General features: G+C 44.5%; 1 protein-coding gene across 1 annotated transcript in view; it reads right to left on the bottom strand.

Annotated features, from left to right (window-relative positions):
* JAG2 (jagged canonical Notch ligand 2) overlaps positions 1 to 20,382 on the bottom strand; it is a 60,015-nt gene extending 39,633 nt beyond the window's left edge. Inside the window, exons 1-2 of the mRNA XM_052694001.1 lie at positions 20,083 to 20,382; positions 19,627 to 19,950 (exon numbers count right to left, since the gene is read on the bottom strand). Of these exons, the coding sequence (XP_052549961.1) occupies positions 19,627 to 19,950; positions 20,083 to 20,367 (609 nt within the window). The 5' untranslated portion in view covers positions 20,368 to 20,382. The remainder of the gene's footprint in view (positions 1 to 19,626; positions 19,951 to 20,082) is intronic.
* Positions 20,383 to 20,613: the final 231 nt, after the last annotated feature.

Below are 20,613 nucleotides of genomic sequence, written 5' to 3' on the forward strand. Positions count from 1 at the left end.
AATTCCAGTTTTCTAGCAAGTACCCTAAAAATACTCCAAACTCACAAGTACTTCATAATGGTACACGCATTCATTTCTTGTACACTTGTACACTAATGGTTTGGACTGATTTGACCAACACCTCACCAGTAGGACCGGAACATTCTAGTCTGCTCTTACACAAAGGAAGCTTTGTGAATTGGTATTTGTTGTCCGTTTCAGCTAGTACACTTCAGAAGATATTTTGCAAATGACCATGGCACAGCTTGGAAAGGGATGACGTGGGGTGAGCAGTACTGCACTGAGAGGTTCACCTCCCAGAAGGATTTCAACACAGTGCAGCTCTCTAAATCAGAACACAGTATGCTGGGGGCTACCAGAGAAGAACATCAGCACATTTCTGCAGAAGAGCATGGATTTGCAAAAGAACTATTTCACAGGGGTGAAATAAGACAAGCTAAACCCTTTGGAAAGATACAACTTCAGCCTGTTCTGCTATCCTGACAGCGCTGCTTTAGTTGTTTTCCTAGGGAAACAAGTTCAAAGCATTATTCCACTGCTTACACTAAACAAAACACTCCCCACACTATCCCAATGACCTCTTCTCCGGGGAGGGGAGGAAAACAAAACCTGTAATATTGGTTTTGCAAAAACTTTTCAAAAACTATTACTCTGGCATTTGCAAATCAACATTCAAAGATGTTCTCTGGATAGACACGTGTCAGATTTCTAATCTAAACAAAGATGACCAATCTTCTGACAGTACTCTCAATCAGGAAGAGAATTTCTGTTTTTAAACAAAATTTCCCCAAAAGCCACAAAATATTGAGCTGAAAAGAAAAGTGATACAAAAACCATCTAACAATTAACACATTAACTGTATTACATATTTACTCTAACATTCTTGATTTCAACTAAGATTTCCAATCAGAGACATTTGCCTGTGAGTTTCCATAGACAGACAACACCCCAAGAGATCAGTAACCTGCTACAGATCAGAAAATAAGTACTGCTCCTACACAAACCTGGAGCCCACATTACCTTCCTGTCCAGCAGACTGTTATACTGGAAGCACAGGCTCTCACCACCAATCAGTTCCATTTCCTTTCAAACTTCACTCACGAATCACTCACTCACTGAAGTATCTGAATACTTCACGGTAAAAATAGGTCACAACAGCCTCATACTTAACTCCTGAGGTTAAAGAAGTTAAGCTAAGCCGTCACTAATAATTCTTCAGATCATGTTTCTAAATTCTTGACCAGCATGGCCAATTCCCAGATTTTCTTTATTTAAAAAGAAAAGACTTCCTACAGGAGCGAAGCAATCACAGTAAAAGCAGAGGGGAAAAAAAAAAAAAAAAAAAAAAAAAAAAATCGGTAGCCCTTTTTTTTTTTTCCCCGTCTTTAAATTACCCGCCCCCCCCCCTCCTCTAAGCAGCCTGCCTGCCATGGAAAAAGCTGACTTAAAAGGCAAGCATATTCCATTTCCTTCCCCAGCAGCCCTGTAAGCCCTTACAACTTCCTCATAAATAAACCAGATTGCAAGGGCAGGGAGAAGGATTCAGAGGAGGTCCATCTTCAGCACAGTTTTAAGGGCAGATGTATAGAACAAGTGTGCAAGTTGCTCTTCTCAAAGTGGTTGTGACAAAGACATGACAGACACCTCCGCAGAAGGAGCAAGCATTCCCCACTCCCCAGGCCATTTTCCAGATGAGGGATACAGGGGAAAGACAAAATGAAGCTCATTTTTGAAGCTTCACGGAAATTTCAGTCATACTTGCATGCAAGAACTTGTCTGCTGAAAGCAAAGATCATTCCAACACAAAATTGTAAAAGGACCTCTCCTATAAACCCTCATTTTTCATTTGAGAAGTACCATGGTGAGGCCTAAACAAAAAGCCTTCCCTTAGGAAACCAGGGCCAAACAATCACGTTCTGTCAGGAGCGTTGCGGAAGGCTGGTTTGGAGTACTGCAAACACCGGCAGCGGAGAACAGAAAGATGTTGAGCAACTCTAAGGCATCCATTTGAGAGCAATTACTGCAGTTATATTCCTCTTGGCCAAGTCACAAAAGCGGGGCAATGTTTACAAGCTTTGGAGCCTTGCTGCTCTTAGAGGGGAGCTGTTTACAGATGAGCCCCACCTGACCCTCTTTTAGGAAGCCTACAAAACCTGGGAGGTGAGGAAGGGAGAGAAGGGAAGGTACTTTTGACACTACTACTAGCCAGCAGGCTCAAATCTCCACCTACATGAGCTTGAACACCTCATTCCTCCCCCAAACAAAGCAAGCTCAAAAATAGAGGGGTGTGTATGTGTGTGCATATGGGGGTGGCAAGGGAAGAAATCAAGATGTTTAGACTATTAAGAGTCATTTCACTAAAAGAGGAGCACAAATAAAAACAACAGGTGAATAAGTCAGAATCAGAGATAATACTTAACACCCAGGTAGGGACACACATTCAGCTAACAAAAGTAACCCAGCAACTGGATAAAGGAATCCTACCAACAACTGGCTGCAGGTATCTAAATGAAAACAGTTTCAAGAAGGAACTCAAAGGGGTATTACAGCATCTGACAGCACACACATCTTTGTGAAAAAGGAGCATAGTGGGCTTCTCATCGAGGTAATCAAACTATTGGACGCAGCTATGTTACTCAATAGTACAGCTGGAGGAAGATCTTTAAGACCTGAAGACACTTGCATATCCTACTGATATACTGCATGCAACCTGAGAGGCCTTCAGATTTCACAGGAAAACTTTCAGCTGCAGAGTTCTAAAGTTACCTGAAATTGTGTATTAGCCTTACCTAAGACCTACAGAAACAGGGCCCGTTTCCAGAGGAAAAAGATCTCTAAAGGAAGACATTAACAGTCACTTCACACCACTTGCAAAGCAGACAAAGCTCTCACCTAAATAGAAGATAAACCACCAGAATAACCTACAAGCCTGCAGTTTAGCTCCCAAAACAAACCTAACCTAATTTAACATTATAACAAATGGCAACTCAGAAGTACTATTCGTTCCTAAAAACCTCAGCAGCGGCCCTGAACTTTGACAGCAGCCTCTGCCAGACAGCAGCTGCAGACCAAGCAGTCTCTTCGTCCAGTAAGCAGGGAGCACATACCTCGCCAGGTCTTCCAGCACCAAAAGCAAGTAATTAGCTTCTCATTTAGAAAAGCTGCAGGAAATCTGCCCAGGCAGTAGTCTTGCCAAGGCTTATCTGAAGAAAAGCTGCTAGCTACTATTCCACTCACAGGAAACTGTAAAGGTTCTAGAAGAGCCCATCCCTATTTTAACAGTTCCTTTCAGCACTGCGTGCAGAGCATTACTGCCAGTCTTGCTGAATATAAGCAACTCGTGCTTTTTATAGCCATCTGCTACTCATCCCCACCCCAGACCATCTTCCCTTCTCCAAATCCAGCATACATACATCTCTGCTGTATTCAAGGAGATTAAGTTCCACCCCTGAAGCCTAAACTGTACAAACTACCTAGGATTAGTTTCCAAACCTCTTGCTTAGAGCTCTAGAATTAAGAAAAAAAAAAAAAAGAAAAAGCAGAGAATACTTTGTTACCTTGAGTGCAAAGGGTCCTGCAATACTATTTTATTGCAGAGATTAAAAAAAAAGCAGTGTTTAATATTAACCCAATGTACCAGTTATTCCACTGATCAGTTTTGGTGAAACACTTCTATCTCATGGCAAGATCCTTCAGTCTGCGTTACCTCTAGACATCGTGTGTACACATCTCAATAAAACAAGTAGTTCATAAAACTAAGAATATCAGTAGTGACATGGCAGAAACAGCATCTCAAATCTTGTCATTTAAGCTTCCAACATTGCTGAATGTGAACCAATTCCCAGAGCATATCATAAAATCCTCAGTTAATGACACCTGTGACTGTTCTTCCTTCTGTGAAGATTTTGATAAGCAAGGCTTCACAAAATACATCTTTAAGCCGATTCCATGACCAGCTCTACTCATTCAATTAGAGCCACTTCATTCTATCCAAGCAAGCTGCGTTCACAAGCTCAGCACAAGTTTTGTGTACAGCAAGAGATCAGGTCCCCAACTCTCATCCATGTCTCGACTACTTAAGACTCAGAGCAGCTGGGCACTTTGGCTCTAGCCAAAGAAAGAGGGGGAACAAAACCACAGACTGTGTCTTGTCACTGAGCAATTCTGTAACAGAAGGTGATGGGAAGCAGCATGGCTTCAGCGTGCCATGACCAAGTAGGGGATGACCTTTCTACAAAGAATGAAAACAACAGTCAAAACTCTTCAGGCTGGAAGGGAAAGAACTGAAGTACGTGGCTTTGTAGATTTCTATTACAAAAGGCCAGGGAGATGCTGAAGAAAAACAATTCCAGGCCTTGACAAGAACGCCAGGTCATTAAATTAAGCCAACAGGAGCCATGCTCAGGGACAAAAAACCCACAGAAAATAAACACGACAAGGAGGCACTTCATGCAAAGCTTGGCAGTCCACAAGCAGACTAACACAAGCATTTGACACCAATCACAACTAGATGAAGGTTCTTGTTTGAAAAAAAAACAAAACAAAAAAACCCAACAAGTTCTTACATATTCTTGCCTAGTCCTTATCCACGAGGGAACATAAACAAATCCTTAACTCCATCTTTAACCAGGCAGCTGAAGAAGTATTCCACTTTTTCTGATAGCTAGCATTAAAACAGGAGACCACTAAGAAGCATTCACTCTTGCAGGCCTGCTCAAGTCATCAGCACCTATCTTGGGGTAAACCACATTGTGACCAAGCAATGTTTGAGGGATAACAAAAAAAAAAAAATAGAATTTATAATTATACCTTGGAACTCCTCTTTGAAAGCTGTAACATCTGAGAAAATCTAATTGATTAAGATTGTCCTTTCTGCAGTACTGTCACCTGAAGTTAGCCAATTCCAAAAGCCACCAAATCACGCAGGTAACATCCATACCAAGCCTTATACTTGCTGCAGCACAAAATAAATGCTATTTGAAGAAAAAGACAAGCTGAGCTGGAGCTACTAATTGGGAGATGTTACTAACTAGAATAAAGATTTGGAGGTCTAGAGGCTTTTGAAACTTCTCCTGGGAAAATGGTAGCCCAGGTGGTCTTTAAGAGCAATTAACTCCAGGCTGGGTGGTACAAAGCAGAACATGGTGTCATTCAAGGTCACATAAGAGAAATGCACAAATGAAACAAGCACTCTTTAGTAACTTGCTGAAGTTTGACAAGTGTCAGGTAAAATATTAAGTTTACTGATCTCATAGCAATTTCCTCCCCACACAAAATTGTCAGCACTTTGTATTTAAATCCCTGTTTTAACTATGAAAAGCTCACTACATGTCTTGGTGAAGGCCGAACTAGAAACAACTTGTATTACTAGACAACTCATCGTCAGGCTTCAACTACTGTATGTCATGGTCAAAAACAATCTCTCCTGGCTTCTGTGTAATACATAAGACTGGTGCCAGTACTGGCTACTTACTCCAAAAGAAACTGATTTGATACCATCTGTGTGTGTTGCTGAGCTAAGCATCACAGTTCTACACAAACAGGAGCAGCACAAGGTATCACTCCCCCCACTAAAAACTGGGCCTGTTGCGTTCTATGTTCTCAAGAACCAATCTAGAGAGGTAGCAGTGCCCTTAGAACACTGTCTGCATTTGAGGGGAGTTAGGGGCACAATACAAAGGGTGATGTTAGCATGACTGGTAAGGTACTTACGAAGGCAAAGCACCTGTGGCAGACTGGAAATATCAGCTAACTGGAGAAATGTTGAAACTTGACAGCTGGGAAAGAAAAGTCACAGACTGCTGAAATTTGCCTAATTTGAGGGAACCACCTCAAACATTCCACTACTATCTATAATGTCTAATAATTGAAGGAATTTGCTGTTATTATTCCAGATTACAAACTACAGGACTATCAGTCTGCAAGTCTCATTACAAGCCTGCACTTCTAAAGCATTTTCCTCCATACTTTACGTGGTTACTCTGAGCAGCCCCAACAAAGCCAGCCACAAGACAAATCTTGACAGCCCTTCAGATCTGCCCCAGCAGCATCGAGTCAGCATTAAGCTCAGTTCAGTGCCCGAACAGCACAGCTTCACAATCTGAGCCTCAAGCAGAATCCTTGGCAACCTCAGGAAGCAAATAGTCCAGAAAGCTCAGGGATGGGGAAGCACAAGTTAAGATATCACCAGCCTTTTGAAGTTACACCTATAGAGATGAGCCTGTTTGAAAATGTTTGCAAACTTTTACACTCTGTCCAGTAGGGAAAAATACCTTGAAAGACAGTTTTGACAGTTTTTACTAAGTATGCACAGAAGGCCCTTTTTTTGGTCTCTGAAGACAGAAAATACTACCAAAAAATGATTACCATTCAACAGCTCACTAAAGCTGCTTTTCTTCCACGTAAAGGAAACCCACACATTGCAGCCTGCAACAAAAAGCATGGCAGGTTTTTGCCTGCACTCATTACCTTCAAAGGAGGTAGATCCCTAGATCTACTGACAGAGGACCAGTGGCCCACAAAACATTCAGGCCTCATTAAGAAAAACAGCTTCTACCAACTGTCACATCTCTTCCATACACGCTACAATGCATGGGTATAAAATCAGCACACTTTCCCTTTCTGCCTGAGAAGAAATCAAACGAAGGAAAGCCAACTATTTGAAATTTAAAGCCATTTAAAATGTAACAGCTACCAAAACAATACCATTTGGCATGCTGTACTACAGCCATACCAAGAGAAGCAACATCCTAACTGGTTTACCTGAGGGCAGTCATACAAGCACACAATTTGCACTGCACCTGCCTCTCACAGGGATCCCAGTACAAACTCTCCAAAATTCTGTTTCTCTGTGACAGTTCTAGAGTAGAAAAGAACAAGGAAGAACAATTTCAGTGGGAATCAACCTTGCAAACCTGCTGGAACCTCAAGTCATAGCCTTCCCTTCTATCCTATGTAGGGAACATACAGGGTGCTTTTAAACTGAGATTAGAAACAGAGATTAAATCAGAAATTACATACAGAAGAGTAACAACTCCAGCAGATGTTTCTCCACCAGTGCCTGATTTCAGTGGACAGCCTTTGGCCTGGCAAAAAAACATTTTCAGAAACAGAGTCATGGGATTAAGTTTCAATAGATATTTGCCTTTTACATGAAAGCTATTTACACCTTAAATAGTCTCACAACTTCAAGGCTATTAAGATATTCTCTTCTCTACCACATCTGAAGCCAGCACTGGGAATTTCCAGAAATCCTCTGAGTTAATCCAATAGCAAATACCAGAAGGAAGTATCAGTGACATAAGAGAACAGAAAAAAGCCTGCTAGAAAGACGCATACAAATGCAATACACTGCAGTCAGATAGGCATCATCATAATATCATTTCATTAGATTCAAAACGAAGCTTTCAGCCTTGCTACCACCTTTGAAGGTGGCAAACTTGACAGTAACCAAGTATCCATGCCCCACTCCTTTCCTAAAGTCTTGGAAGAAGTCCAAGATAAATTAAGTCCATTATAAGTACACTTTCTTGTTGCATTAATGAAAATGTACCTAGATCATCTCTTTTGATGCCTATGCAACAACCACGAAGACCAATTAAATGTTGATGCAAGCCTTGTTTTATGCTAACAATTCAAATTCAAAAGATGAACTAGTAATTAATACTGCTCTTCCCTCCCCTCTGCTCCATGCAGCATGGATATTAGTGTCCTCTGGGCACTTCAAGCCATACATCATTATAATTTCAACTTGAAGTCAAGAGGGAATTAAAGTAAATATGTAATAACACTTTAATTATTGTTCTAAACACAGAACACCTGCATGCACTCTTTTGTATTGCAAATACACATACCAAGAAGGTAGGCGAATATAGAAAAGATAGATATGCCCTTGAGTTCTATACATGTAAAGTTCCTCAGAATAAAGAGTATTTTAACCGTAATCCTTTTAAATAACATTAGCTGGTGGCAGCACCTCTATCTTTTCCTTTGTTTCTGAAAAGGCAGGTGGCCACGAAACTAGCTCAACCTAATGAGTGTGAATGCCTTGCCCGAGGAAGCAGAGAGGCCCATACTCAACCTCTGTTCCTACAGAAGCACTGAGCTAAAAGCAGTGTTTTTCTAAGTCCTACTCAACTTTCTCATCAATTCTACCCAACTGAGTCCCATTAAAGCTAAAGCTAAGTGGGCAATACCAGACGTGTATGAAAGAAGACACACAAGTAAAGATTTTGGTAGCCACAGCTAAATTGAATGACCTTAATTTCCATTTCATAGGTAGCTGTTCGCCTTACCTTACCACCACCTCAGCACCAGGATGCTGCAGACATGACCAACGCTCTGCCTGTGCCTCACTGCTCTCATGAACATGCAGAAATAGGCTGACCAGAAAACCTACTGCTGTGAGAGGACAAATTCTTTCAGAGATCAACGCACACAACAGATTTGAACCAATATTTAACTGTGTGCTTGTCTGTGTGCAGCATACCTGTTATGTATACACAGCAGCACCAGTGTCCAGAAAAGCTCATACAAACACGCTCCCAAAACAAATGCCTGCTTCTTATTTTAGTAGCAGCATGGAATCTTCTGAAGAGTACTTTGTAGCTACAGTAAATGTTAATCACGTTTTCAGCACCAATCACCATGCTGTATTTAATTCCTATTAAAAATTAACTGCTTACAGCAACAAATTGATACGGCATACAGCAGTACATCAAGTCTATAATTCCAAGATTCTATCTGAATATATGCTAACTTCAAGTCTATCAACTCCAGTGTAACAAAGCAGCATCAGAACTCCTTTGTAACAGGTATAGCAGAGTACGTGGACCAAAAAGTGAAAGCAGGCACTTGGGAATTAAGAGTGCTGCTTTATTTTTTCTTCCCCACACTGATACAGATCTGGAAGCTACAAAAGCCAGGTCTCACAGCAAGATCTCAAACTGATTTCATTATTAACTACTAGTTACTTCCCAAAAGTATCAGTGTCACAGTTTTCTTCTTAAGGAAGAATACAGAAAAGCCACATAAAGCCAATGAACATTAAAAAAACTGTTCCATAAATAGTTTTGGTGGCCCAAAATAGGATTCATAATTCAGCAAGACCCACAAGTGAATACTTCTCAATCTTTTTAACACTTCTGCTCTTCTACCTTCTTCAGATTCCTTGGCTAACAGAAGTCTTGCAGACCATCACAGTTTTTTAGAGTCAATCCTAAAGATTTAGAGGCACACAAATTAACACTGGTGTAAGGCTGTCAGAAGTCAGACAAACTCCTCCTGCCAGTTCATTTCATTTACTCTACATCTGCAGTGATCAAGGAGTAGATATGAAGCTCTTGATATTCAAGAGCTTGTTCTCTAGAAGCCCTGTGACAGTTCATTATGGCAGTTCACAGCAACATGTAGTGCTAAAAAAAAAAAAAAAAAAAAGATTTCATTTCTGCAAATTAACCCCTTAAGAATTGCCACCAGCTAAATTTGATCAGCCACTTCACATTTTCTCTTACAGAGAGAGATGCAAAGCACCTACAAGCTGTGCAACCCCAACGTCACCCCAGCTTAATGATGGACATCAGAAAACACTGCAGGAGTGTATTTGAAGTATTCAGTACACAAACCTAAGTTGGTTTTTCTACTTCCATCCCCTTCCCGCTTTCTACTAGAAGAAAGCATTGGTCTGTATGGATCAACTAGGGAATAATACTCAGTTCTACAAAGCTCTTCAACAGATGAATACAACACTACAACGCTTTGTGCCTATATATAAATACACGGTTTAAAGAGCACTTTACAAACAATAAGGAGATGCTATCACTTCATTGTTGTATAGACAAACAACCATAAACAAGGGCTATGCTTATCCTTCAACACCCCTCATCAAGTAAACATGGTCTGACTTCTAGACTTCAACAGCACGCAGCCAGTTACAGTGAAGACTCCATGCTATAACAAGGAAAGTCACGCTGGTTTTAACACCATAGAGAGGTAGAACTATCAAAACCACACACAAAAAGAAAGTCTTTATGTATAGCACAAGAGCAAGGAACCACCCCCCAAAAATCTGAGGCAGCACACAAGTTACTTGACCTGTACTGTTAGAACTGTCTTCAGCCAACAGAAAGAACAGCAAATGGAAGCCAGAGCTGCACACCCTGCTGAACTACTGCAGTCTTTATTGGAGTAGATCAATAACTAAGCTGCTCATGTATTCCTCAGCTCGCTGCCTAAAGCACGTCAGTCAAGCCTTCCAAGATCAATCAGTCGCCTGAACAGAGCTTAAGTTCTCCAGCTAGAAGCCAGGACCTTAAGCTTTAACAATGTAGACTGTTCTACATTAACTTAAAATTTGTCAAGTTGAAACATCAGTAATAGAAATACACACCCAGAGAAGACCAAAACATCACACTGCTTTAAGCTAACAGCCAGCTCATGCAGTATTTCACTACCATTTAGATGCACTCCTCTGTGAGTACTGAAAGTTGCTCAGTCTGACACAGCTCCCGCTGATTACAAGATACTGCATCAGAATCGACCCTGCCACCTTATTAAAAGCCTAGATGTGTAAAGTTCATCCAATTCAAGTATCAGACACTCAGTTACTTAAGCTGTATGTTCAGAGAACTAGTAAGCACAACAGATTAGAAAACCAGTGGACTATTTAGGAATTGAAGATGCACTGCAAGAAACGTTTAAGTGTAATAACAGTAAAATAATGATGTACTGAATAAAACCCACCAGAACACATCCTGCTGGGAACAAGATACATACAATCAGGACTTCCAAGCCTGAAGCAGGATGTAAACAGATTGCAGTTTATGTACTAATACTCCAGTCTTATCTCAGATTTAAAAAAACTTTAGAGAATGAGCACCTGTGCATCTGTCCAAGGGGCATATAATTGGTTACTCAAGGACTATTAGGCTGTTTCTTAGCAACCTCTGCAAGCTCTAATCAAGTAAGACTAAGAAAGGCCATTCAGCCTTGAAATGCCATGCCCCTTCCGTCTAATGCAGCATTCTAGCTGCTGTTGGGAAGCACACTAATTTCAACCACAGATAAAATCCACGCTTAGTGTGTTTTTAGCCAAGTTCCTCTTAGCACTTAGCTACCAGAAGATTTTCACATAAGATGTGCTTTCTAAACTTTTAGTCAGTATCCAAAATGCGAGTCTGTAGAAGTCAGTTTTCCTCCTCTTCATACACAGTAACAGCTAATAACCATTCTTAAAAATCACCCTGGAGATAGAGTTTTGTAAATAAGCACAAGCTACAGCTCAGCTGTTAAACAATGTTTTGTAACAGTAAACCATTCTCTGGAGATAGTTATAAGAAATAAGTTCAATATCTAATGCAACAGCAGACATATCAGACTAAGAGCAAGCATTCATCTCAGTGTGAGTTTGTATCTAAGCCTTTGGAGATAAGATGCACCTATTGTTTTGTAAATCACTGAACAGAACCCAGGCCACCAGACCAAAGGCATCTGAGTAATTTAAAACATAGTGACTTAGCTGTTCAGTCCTAGACAAGCTTCATTGCTTTTCTATATCAATGCACATATGATAGTCACCAATTAAGACTGTTTGCTAAGTTTCATATACAGGTTGTTTTTTCTCTTACATAGCAAGCAAAGGCACCAAAAGCCCAACTTGGCCACTCCTCTGACTCAAGATGATCTAGAAAAGACACCCACACAGCCCTATGTGCTCCCGCAGCTCTGTCCCTGGGCATACAGGAGAGGAAGGCAGTAGCTGTAGGACAGTCCCATTCTCCTCCTGTCCATATGCACCCTTCAAGTACTGGAAGGCCACAATGAGGTTCCCCCCAAAGCCTTCTCTTCTCCAAGCTAAACAAGCCCAGTTCCCTCAACCTTTCCTCATAGAAGAGGTGCTCCAGCCCTCTGATCATCTTAATGCCCTCCTCTGGACCCACTCCAAGAGCTCCATATTCTTCCTGTGCGGGGGGCCCCAGGCCTGGATGCAGTACTGCAGACGGGGCCTCACAAGAGCCGAGTAGAAGGGGACAACCACCTCCCTCTCCCTGCTGGCCACCCCTTTTTTAATGCAGCCCAGAACACAGCATGATGCAGCACAGGTGATCCCAGCCATCCACTCACTGGCCCGCTACCCAGCCACAGTGACAGCAGCCAGGGCACATGGGAGGTGGCCGTATCATGTGTCACCTCCCACTCACAGGATGGCTAAACATACCACCCCAAAGCCACCAAGTCGATAACAGCAGCCAGCAGCGGCCAAAGGCCAACCAAACTTAGATACCTACTAACCAGGAGCCAGAGCAGCCACAAGGCCAACAAAGACCACCTGAGTGCTGAAGAGGAAGAGAACAGCAGCGCTACTGCAAAGGAGCAGCAGCAACCATCCTTTAGTATCTCACTTAGCACTAATGGGCAGAAGCACTACCAATGCACCCCACTCATTCTTTCAGCTTGTCACTCTGCTTTCAAGCCACTGCTCACAGCTTCTTCCAGCTCAGTGGATACCAGCACATGGAACCGGAGCAACCCAAGGGAAAGTCAACTGGTGTGTGAGTTGTAAAGTGACCCTCCCTCCTCAGTAGGTTGAACAGCTCTAACTACAGCAAGCCATGCAAATAGGACCCACACAGAGTTGACAAAACATCAGTCTTGTTTTCAGAAAAGGGAGGGAAGCTTTCAGGCATGGAGTAATTTAAAGCTTCTGCAGATGACTAAGTGTACGATGTGATCACAGCTGCTTTACGAACTTAGTTTCTAAAGTATGTTCATAGCATGTATTTCAAAGCCCACGCTTACACAAACCAACGCATACAGGAAAAACAAGTGAAGGAGTGAGATTACACAGAACAGGTAAATTCCACCCCTCTCACCTGCACGCTGACTCTCACCTACATGGTGTTGCTCAGCGGGGGGTCAGCCAGATACCAACAAATGAAAGTCATTTTGAAAGGCAAAAAGTAAATCACTGTTTACCTCGCACACTATCTGCCTTAAATACAATCTCACACAAGTGAAAAAAATGTGTGGCAACTTATTAATGACAAGCAGCTTAAAACTACACAAAACTATTTTTGGCACTTCCTACATCCACAAAAAGTAATTGTTTCACATATCATCTATGGCTTGACAGAAGATTAATTTTTTCATAGCTTCTGTGCTGGCAGCCAGTGAACTCCTAATAGCAACTGAAGCCTCATGATGAGCTGGATTTGTGCAGGGAATACAAAAGCAGTAGCACCAAACTCAGAAGTTAAATTCAACAATACAAGGCTTCTCAACATCCAGACCAACAGATTTCCTTGAACTTCACAGGATCTCTCAGCCTACAGTACAACGAGACCATGGCTCAAACAGGCCAAATATCACAAGCCTGATAAAAACACATCCAATTATGGTTTTACCCCAACCACTATGTTAAAGATGAACCACATCATTTACGATGAAAGCTACATGCTCTCATGTCTATCGCAGATCTTTCACATGCAGGCTGGTGGGTTGTTTTTTTTTGGGCTTGGGTTTTTATTCCTTAAGAAAAAACAGTAGCTGGAACATCTTCAAACAGCCCAAAGCAGTGCTACAAAGCTTCCATCATGTTGTGGTGAACGGAACACGCTCGGTTTCTACCTCACCTTCTTCTCCACCTCACATGCTCTAGCAAAAGGTAATCCCAACTGCTTTAACACCTTTGTCATTTTCAGAGATGTGATGCCCACACCAGCTGTGTGCCTAAGAGCACACGGTACCACTGAAGCTGAAGTACCTTCTGGAATAAAGATTAGAAAGTTGACAAGAGGTGTAAGCACACCATTCAGTGTCCTGGAGGGAAAGCTACCTGCCTGCAAGTTATAAGATTAGCCTCAGTTTTTCTAATAGATAAGTGTTCACCTATTGAAGATTTTAAGGAGTATAAATAGAAGTGTTTTCCTTTTCGGTCATCCCCACAATGTTCATACTCCCCCCAACCCACCAAAGGTTAAGGTACAAAGGTTTAAATAGTTAAAATACCGTTCTCTAAAACACATTTATTCCAAAGACGTAAGAAATTCTAGATTCAATAACAGCAGTGTATAAAGGATTGAGAGTGCAAAGAACATTTCTGCTTCAAATTAGAAGATAAGATTTTCTACAGTTACATGAAACTTAAGTCTTTAGGCTTTCTATTTCAGGCAAGCTGCAAATAGTTGCTGGCACAGACAGCATGCCAATAATAAATCCCTTTTTCAAAGAGTAGTTCTGAAGTGCCCACCATTAAGGCCTTGATTCTTTTTTAGAGGTGACACCTGCAGCTGCTACTGAAATCAAATGGAATTGCTTCTACTCAGCACTGCTAAAGCTAGTCTCTAAAACATAAGCAGACGATCTTCATTTAAAATGGAACATGGCAAAACCTGCAAGCTACTCTGCATTTGCATAACCCCAAACTGAAAGGATATTTTTATGTAATAAATCATTCCCTCAACATACTCTTCTCTGATCAAAAAGGTTTTAAGGCAAATACAATACTAAGCAGGTGAAAGCTTGTGATTCCATGACCTGCTTCTCCAAGACTGAGGACATACAGATTGAGAAAGCCCAGGTTCTCCAATCCACTGTGTTGTCTGTCCCTGAACCACACAACAGGCAAGGAATGACTGTGTGTGTGTGTGCAAAGGCTGCAGGTGCTTCTGTAAACACAAGAAAGTTTGTCGTGCCAGTTACCACGGCAGTCCCACATCTACCAACAAGCCAATCTGGCAGTCAATAACCCGCTCAATAACAAGCTCAGGGATAGAAAAGGAGTTGAATATTAAAAAGAAAGATTAGCGCTTTCAGCTCAGACTTCCACATGGGAAAAGAGGTAGGCTGCTGGCAAATAAGACACCACACATTTATGCAGTCCATCAACATATACCACTACCTTCTACGTTATTTTTCCAAGCTGACTTCCTCTGCCAACAAGAGGTTATACAGCACATGAATTGCACACCATACCAGACAGATTTTTACATTTGGTATAAGGTGATGCTCTTGCTTATTTCCCGCCCTCAGGTATTCCTTAGGACTGGGTTCGCAGTTGCTGTATTTATTTTTTTTAAGCTTCAGTAGAGCCAAGTACAATCATTTAGAGGCACACTGAGTATCACTTGATGCTTTACTTGCGGGCTTCTGATCTTCACAATGAAAGTGTCCATTATGTTTCATTGGTACAACTGAATACAAGAACCCTTTTGAATGCTTGTGGTTTAGCTTTAACCTGCCTGATTTGAGCGCATCTGACACGACAGATCGCCATCCAAGGTGACAGAATGTACGTTTACCCTACTAGCGAGCAAGCAGTAACCTAATCCAGAATGTTTTCATTATGAAGCCTCAAGATCCCGATCTTAAAAAGTGATGTCTGTGTTAAGACAGAAGGTAGACCAGTTGTAGCTCTACTAGCCAAACAAAAATAGCCTGACCATAGGAAGTGTGCAGTCTATCCAGTTCCCTGCAGGCTCCAAGGATCAAGAGAACTTACTTCAAGGCTAACTGCCTCTGAGGCCTAGCTGCTTCACAACATACACAAGTTTGCAAATTGGAACGATGGAGAGAACTTGATGCAAAGGACTATACTGAAGTAGATGCCATCTGAAAATACCAGAGCACTGCACCCATTAGGTAATAAAAGCTCTAAGGTCAAGTATTCCTGCTCAGGTCTTGGCAGCAGAGGGGGTATAGTTGCTTTCTAAGAAACCCAGCATTTACTGCTGCAGCCAAGTTATCCTTTCAACAGCTTTATGTCCTCGATGGTTCATATGCTGGTTTATGTTTTAGCTCAAGGCTGAACACTTCCAGGCATTTGGATGAGACTCCCATGTGGTCTGCATGCAGATGAAATTCACAGTCTGGATATTAAACGCACATAATTTCACTTATTTTCAACTACCTGAAAGTTAACAGTCCTTCTGAACTTGAGAGGTAAGTACTATAACCACACTTTCAAAAGGGAAAGCTTGAGTTCCAAGAATATAAATACAACAAACAAGCTGCCTACGCTCTAGTGGGGAAGGCATGCTTACAGAGCAAGCAGCGAGGACCTCCTGAACATCAAGGAGCCCTTCCTCAGACACATACAAAGCCCAAAAGCTAAGCAGCCGATCAGCAGCAAGGAGAACGAAGTGAAACTGATGGCTTTCCTCCTGGCCATTGAGGATTGACTTATTGCCAAGTCCCCGAACTCTGTAGTTCACCTGCAGAGTTCAGAGCACAGAGCATTCGTGCATACGCTGCACTGTCAGTCACACCAGAGCATCAGAGGGGCTGAGAGGAGATAATTATGTATGCTGTTATCTATGATTTCAACAGCCACGGCTAGTCAGAACAATTCCTCTATATGACTAATTAACTGAAGTAATGAATGCCATACCAACACTTACAGTGCAGGAAAAGCTGCAAATTCCCTCAGGGAAGGAACAGGGTGGAGAGAAAAAACCACACAAACTCTACTTCACGCCATCTTGCAAAGATTATGAAAAATTGTTCTGCATGATACATCCAAGAGAATGTCCTTACCTTTAAAAGGTCTTCAAAACCAGCATTCCAAGTAACCCCTCCCTTACCAAAGCAAAAAGCTGAAATCCTGCTGCTATCCTGTTAACTACTGCTCTGTAAGCTTTTCCTGACTCAGACAGGACAAGGCACTTGAAGCCCCGGTGTCTGAACAGCTTTGTGCTAAAAAAGAAAAAAAAAAAAAAATGCTTAGCAAGCCTAAGCTGTGCAAGTGACCAGAATTTATTCCTCAAAGCTACTTGGAACCTTCTTTTCTGTTTTAAAATTCACACAAACTGTAATTGCATCATCTGTTTGTTAACGACCTCAAAAGAGCATTAAGCTGCATGTTTTACAGCAGGAGGCAAAAGAAATGTGAGGTAGGTGGGTGAGGAAGACAGCTGTATTGTTCTAGCTGTTCCTCAGCCTCTCCCACTGCCAGATTTCTGGGGATGATGTATCCCAAGGTAGCAATTTTAAGAACTTTCTGGCAATATCCCAAGCTCCTCTTGCTAATCAGAGATCAGACTAACGATATTAAAGACGACAGGAAATCAGAATAAGTAGGATAACCTTCTCTGTACTAAACAGTAGAAGTCACTGAAGTCTGGTACTGCAGCTTTACAGAAGACAATAGTGTTCTTTAAGAGTAAAATCTTTCCTTTAACTGTAAACTTTCACTATGTCAAATTACAAAAAAAAAAAACAAAAAAACAAAACAGTGTAACAAAAAGGCAAAAATACCTTCCATGACTATACTTGCATTACAGCTGCTGTCATCTTGAGGAACTGCAATATCAAGCAGATGTCAAAAAATCCTCCCTCAAGTGATTTATACTTATATACTTCATATATCAGTATCCTTGGAGCTATCACCCAGATGAGTTTCAGTAAGAAATCCATATAGACTAATGCTGGCTTCCATCAGGACTGGATTTCCCAATCTTACAAATCCAGTCCAGAACTATCAGGAGTGCTTCCATGCACTAAAGCTAACTTGATTCACAAATGAAAAAACTGTGCCTATACTGTTGGGTTTTTTTCTTGTTTGGGTACAGAGATAAGAATAATCTTGAAATTGCCTCAGAAGTTGGAACTTCACCTGGGAACCAATCCACTTTAAAAAAAGTTGTTGAAAGAGCATTGCCTTAATGCTTAACCTATTTGCGCAGTCTATATGGCTTATGTACAGCTGTGACAGAAGCTGTGCTCCCCATCCAAGCGAGCACCCATAATTAGAGATGAAACTACAACACAGAAGAGGGACTTCTTTCCCTAAGTGCATCTGCAGGCAGCAATACACAGACTGCTTTAAGACAGGCAACTACTACACAGCTTATTTTTAGCATCAACGGTGGGCAGGGAGAAGGTTCGGTAAACCTTCCAGAAATCAGCCAGCCACCCACCAGACTGCAGTGGCACTGTTTAAATAAACGACAGGCTGCTCTGCAACAGCTGCAAAGCAGCAGTGGAGCTATAGGCATCAAAGTCTTCAACTCCTGAACAAGGCTCAGGGTGCATCGATACGAGTAGTAACAGCAGACATGGTATCGTACACTTAGAGACACAGCAGTGAGATACGGGGCGAGAACAGGTAGGCTTGTGCTCTCAGGACTAGAAGAGCACAGAACAACTGCATTCCACAGCTGCGAGGTAGGGATGTGCTTATCCCAACACAGAGCCAAACAAAGGCAGCTGGGCTTCAGGACCACAGGGGTTACTCAGCCCTCCTCCTGTTTTCACACAGCAGAAACTGGCAAATTAAAAGTGTGACTTAAGCCACCTTTACTGCCTCGTGCAGATAAAGTCTGGGGTACTACTGTTACCAAAATCCTACTGAAGCCTGTGATTTCACAAAGCCTGTCACAGATGGTCCACGAGAGGAAGAATACTCATTTTTCTCTCAATCTTCACTTCCGAGCACAGCTTCAAACGTCTGTACAGCACTGACTATACCCATTAACAGCACCCTAATTTCAACAGGCACTGAAACAGAGGTGCTCAGAGTGCCCAGCAATCAGAACACGAGCGACCAAGCAGAGACAATCATCTACCCACTTTTATTCAGCCTAACTCGAGCAAAGCCCCGGCATCCAAGGAGGGGCTCCTGAGGTGCGCGAGCATCGGGTCCGCGACAGCACGGGAACTTCGGAGGGCCGCCGGGGCGCGTTTCCCACAGCGCCAACGAGCTGCGCCCCTCCTCGCTCTCAGTGTTGGAGACGAGGACGCCGCGAGCCGCCGTGCGGCGTGCCAGGGCTCCTTAGATGCCGCTCCGCAGGTGACCGCCGCAGGTGCCGCTCCGACTTCGCCGCCCACAGCTGTGCCACCGCACCGCCTCCGCAACGGGGAGGAGGGGAGAGGAGGCACGCGAGCGGCACCAGCGCCTCGCAAGCGGCCTCGGTTGCACGCAGCCGAGCCGCGGGTCAGGTTTCAACGCCGGCCTTCGGATATCCTCCCCTGCTCACGTGCGGGGCGGCAGCTTCGGCCTCCGTCCCCACACAGGTGCGGGGCTGAGTGAGGGGCGCCGCCCTCCTCCCTCCGCGCACCCAACGGCGGCGCCCCTCCCACCCCCGCTTCAACGGTCGCCGCGGGGGCGCGCGCGCGCCGCCGCCGCCGCCACCACCACCACCGCTCCCCTCCTCCTTCTCTCCCCCCCCACCCCCCCCTCCTCAGGCGGCCCCGCCCGCGCCCCAGGAGGGGCGGCAGCTCGCGCCCTTCGCGAGCCGCGGCACGCGCCCCGCGCCGCGCCCCCACCTGCGCTGCGCGTTATGGCGCCCCCTGCTGGGAACAGCGCGCGCCGCCGCGCACCGCGACTTCTCCGCATAATTAAATACAGAGAAATTAAAGCAATAATTTTTTTTTTTTTTTTCTCCTTTCTTTTTTTTTTCCTTTCTTTTTCTTTTGAAGCGTTTCCGCGCTACGGCGGCCCTGAGCAACACCCGCCGCACGCTGCGAGCTCCGGCAAGCCCGCAGCCCCGCGACCGCTCTCCGTGCACCGCGACCTGTTGCACGGCCCCCGCCCGCCTCGCGATTAAAGAAACGCGATTAAAAGAAATGACAAAACAAAAACAGCAGAATGAAAAATAACGCCGGCGAACAGCAGAGCCGGAGGGCACCTACCGGCCAGGCGTACTGGAACGGGATGACGATCCGCCCCGTCTCGGGGCTCCTGCCGCGGGGATGGTATTTGTCGCCGTTCAGATAGAAAATATTCCCTCCGAGTACCGGGGTGGAGCCGGAGCCGTAGCTGCAGGGTCCCCCCATGGAGATCTTGGCCTGGTACTCCTTGAGGCACACCTTCACATACGTGTCGCACTCGTCCCGGCCGCAGTCCCGCTCCGGGGGGCTCTGCTCGCCGTCGCAGCATTCCCCGTTGAACAGCTCCCCGTTGACATTCCGCACCGAGTTAAGCTGCAGCTCGAAATAGCCCGTGCCGCGGGACACCTAAAAATAAAAGAGCCGAAGGGAGAACGGGGCTCGGCAGCGCAGCGCCGGGGCGAAGGCGTGGGGTTGCGGGTTGCAGGTCGGGGAGGGGGGAGGGGGAGAGGTTGGAAAAACGGGGCAGAGCCCCCCTACCTGCACGCGGGCGGCCAAGAACAGCAGCAGCAGCAGCAGCGCGGGGCCGAGGGGGGCCGGGTGCCGCATGGCTGCAGCTCCGCGCGGCCGCCTCAGAGCAGCCCGCCGAGCCCGCAGCTGGCGGCATGGGCGGCGGGGGGGCCGCAGGGCATGGGCTGCCGGCGGGGCCGCCCGGAGCGCTCCTCCGCCGCCGCTCCCCTCCCGCGGGCTCCGCTCGCCCTCTATGCGCCTCGGCTCCGCGGACGGCCAACAAGTAGGTGCCGGAGTGACAGCTTCATTACCCATTCGCCGCCGCGGCCGCCGCCTTCATATTAATGAGGGGGACGGCCCGGCCCAGCGGCACGGCGGGTGGGGCTAGCGCCGGGCCCGCGGCGGCTCTTAAAGGGAGGGAGAGCGGGGAGGGTGGGGGGATAGACGGGACTCTTCCCGTTGTGCGCCGTGGTCTGCTTCTGCCCCGCCGGCTGCACGATGCGAGCACCTGCACTCCCGTGCAAGCAGGTGGGGGCTGTGGAGGAGCAGGCAGGGTGCTCC

This window comes from Tympanuchus pallidicinctus, unplaced genomic scaffold, assembly GCF_026119805.1.
Source record: "Tympanuchus pallidicinctus isolate F22 unplaced genomic scaffold, pur_lepc_1.0 scaffold3, whole genome shotgun sequence".
NCBI classification, from domain to species: Eukaryota; Metazoa; Chordata; class Aves; order Galliformes; family Phasianidae; genus Tympanuchus; species Tympanuchus pallidicinctus.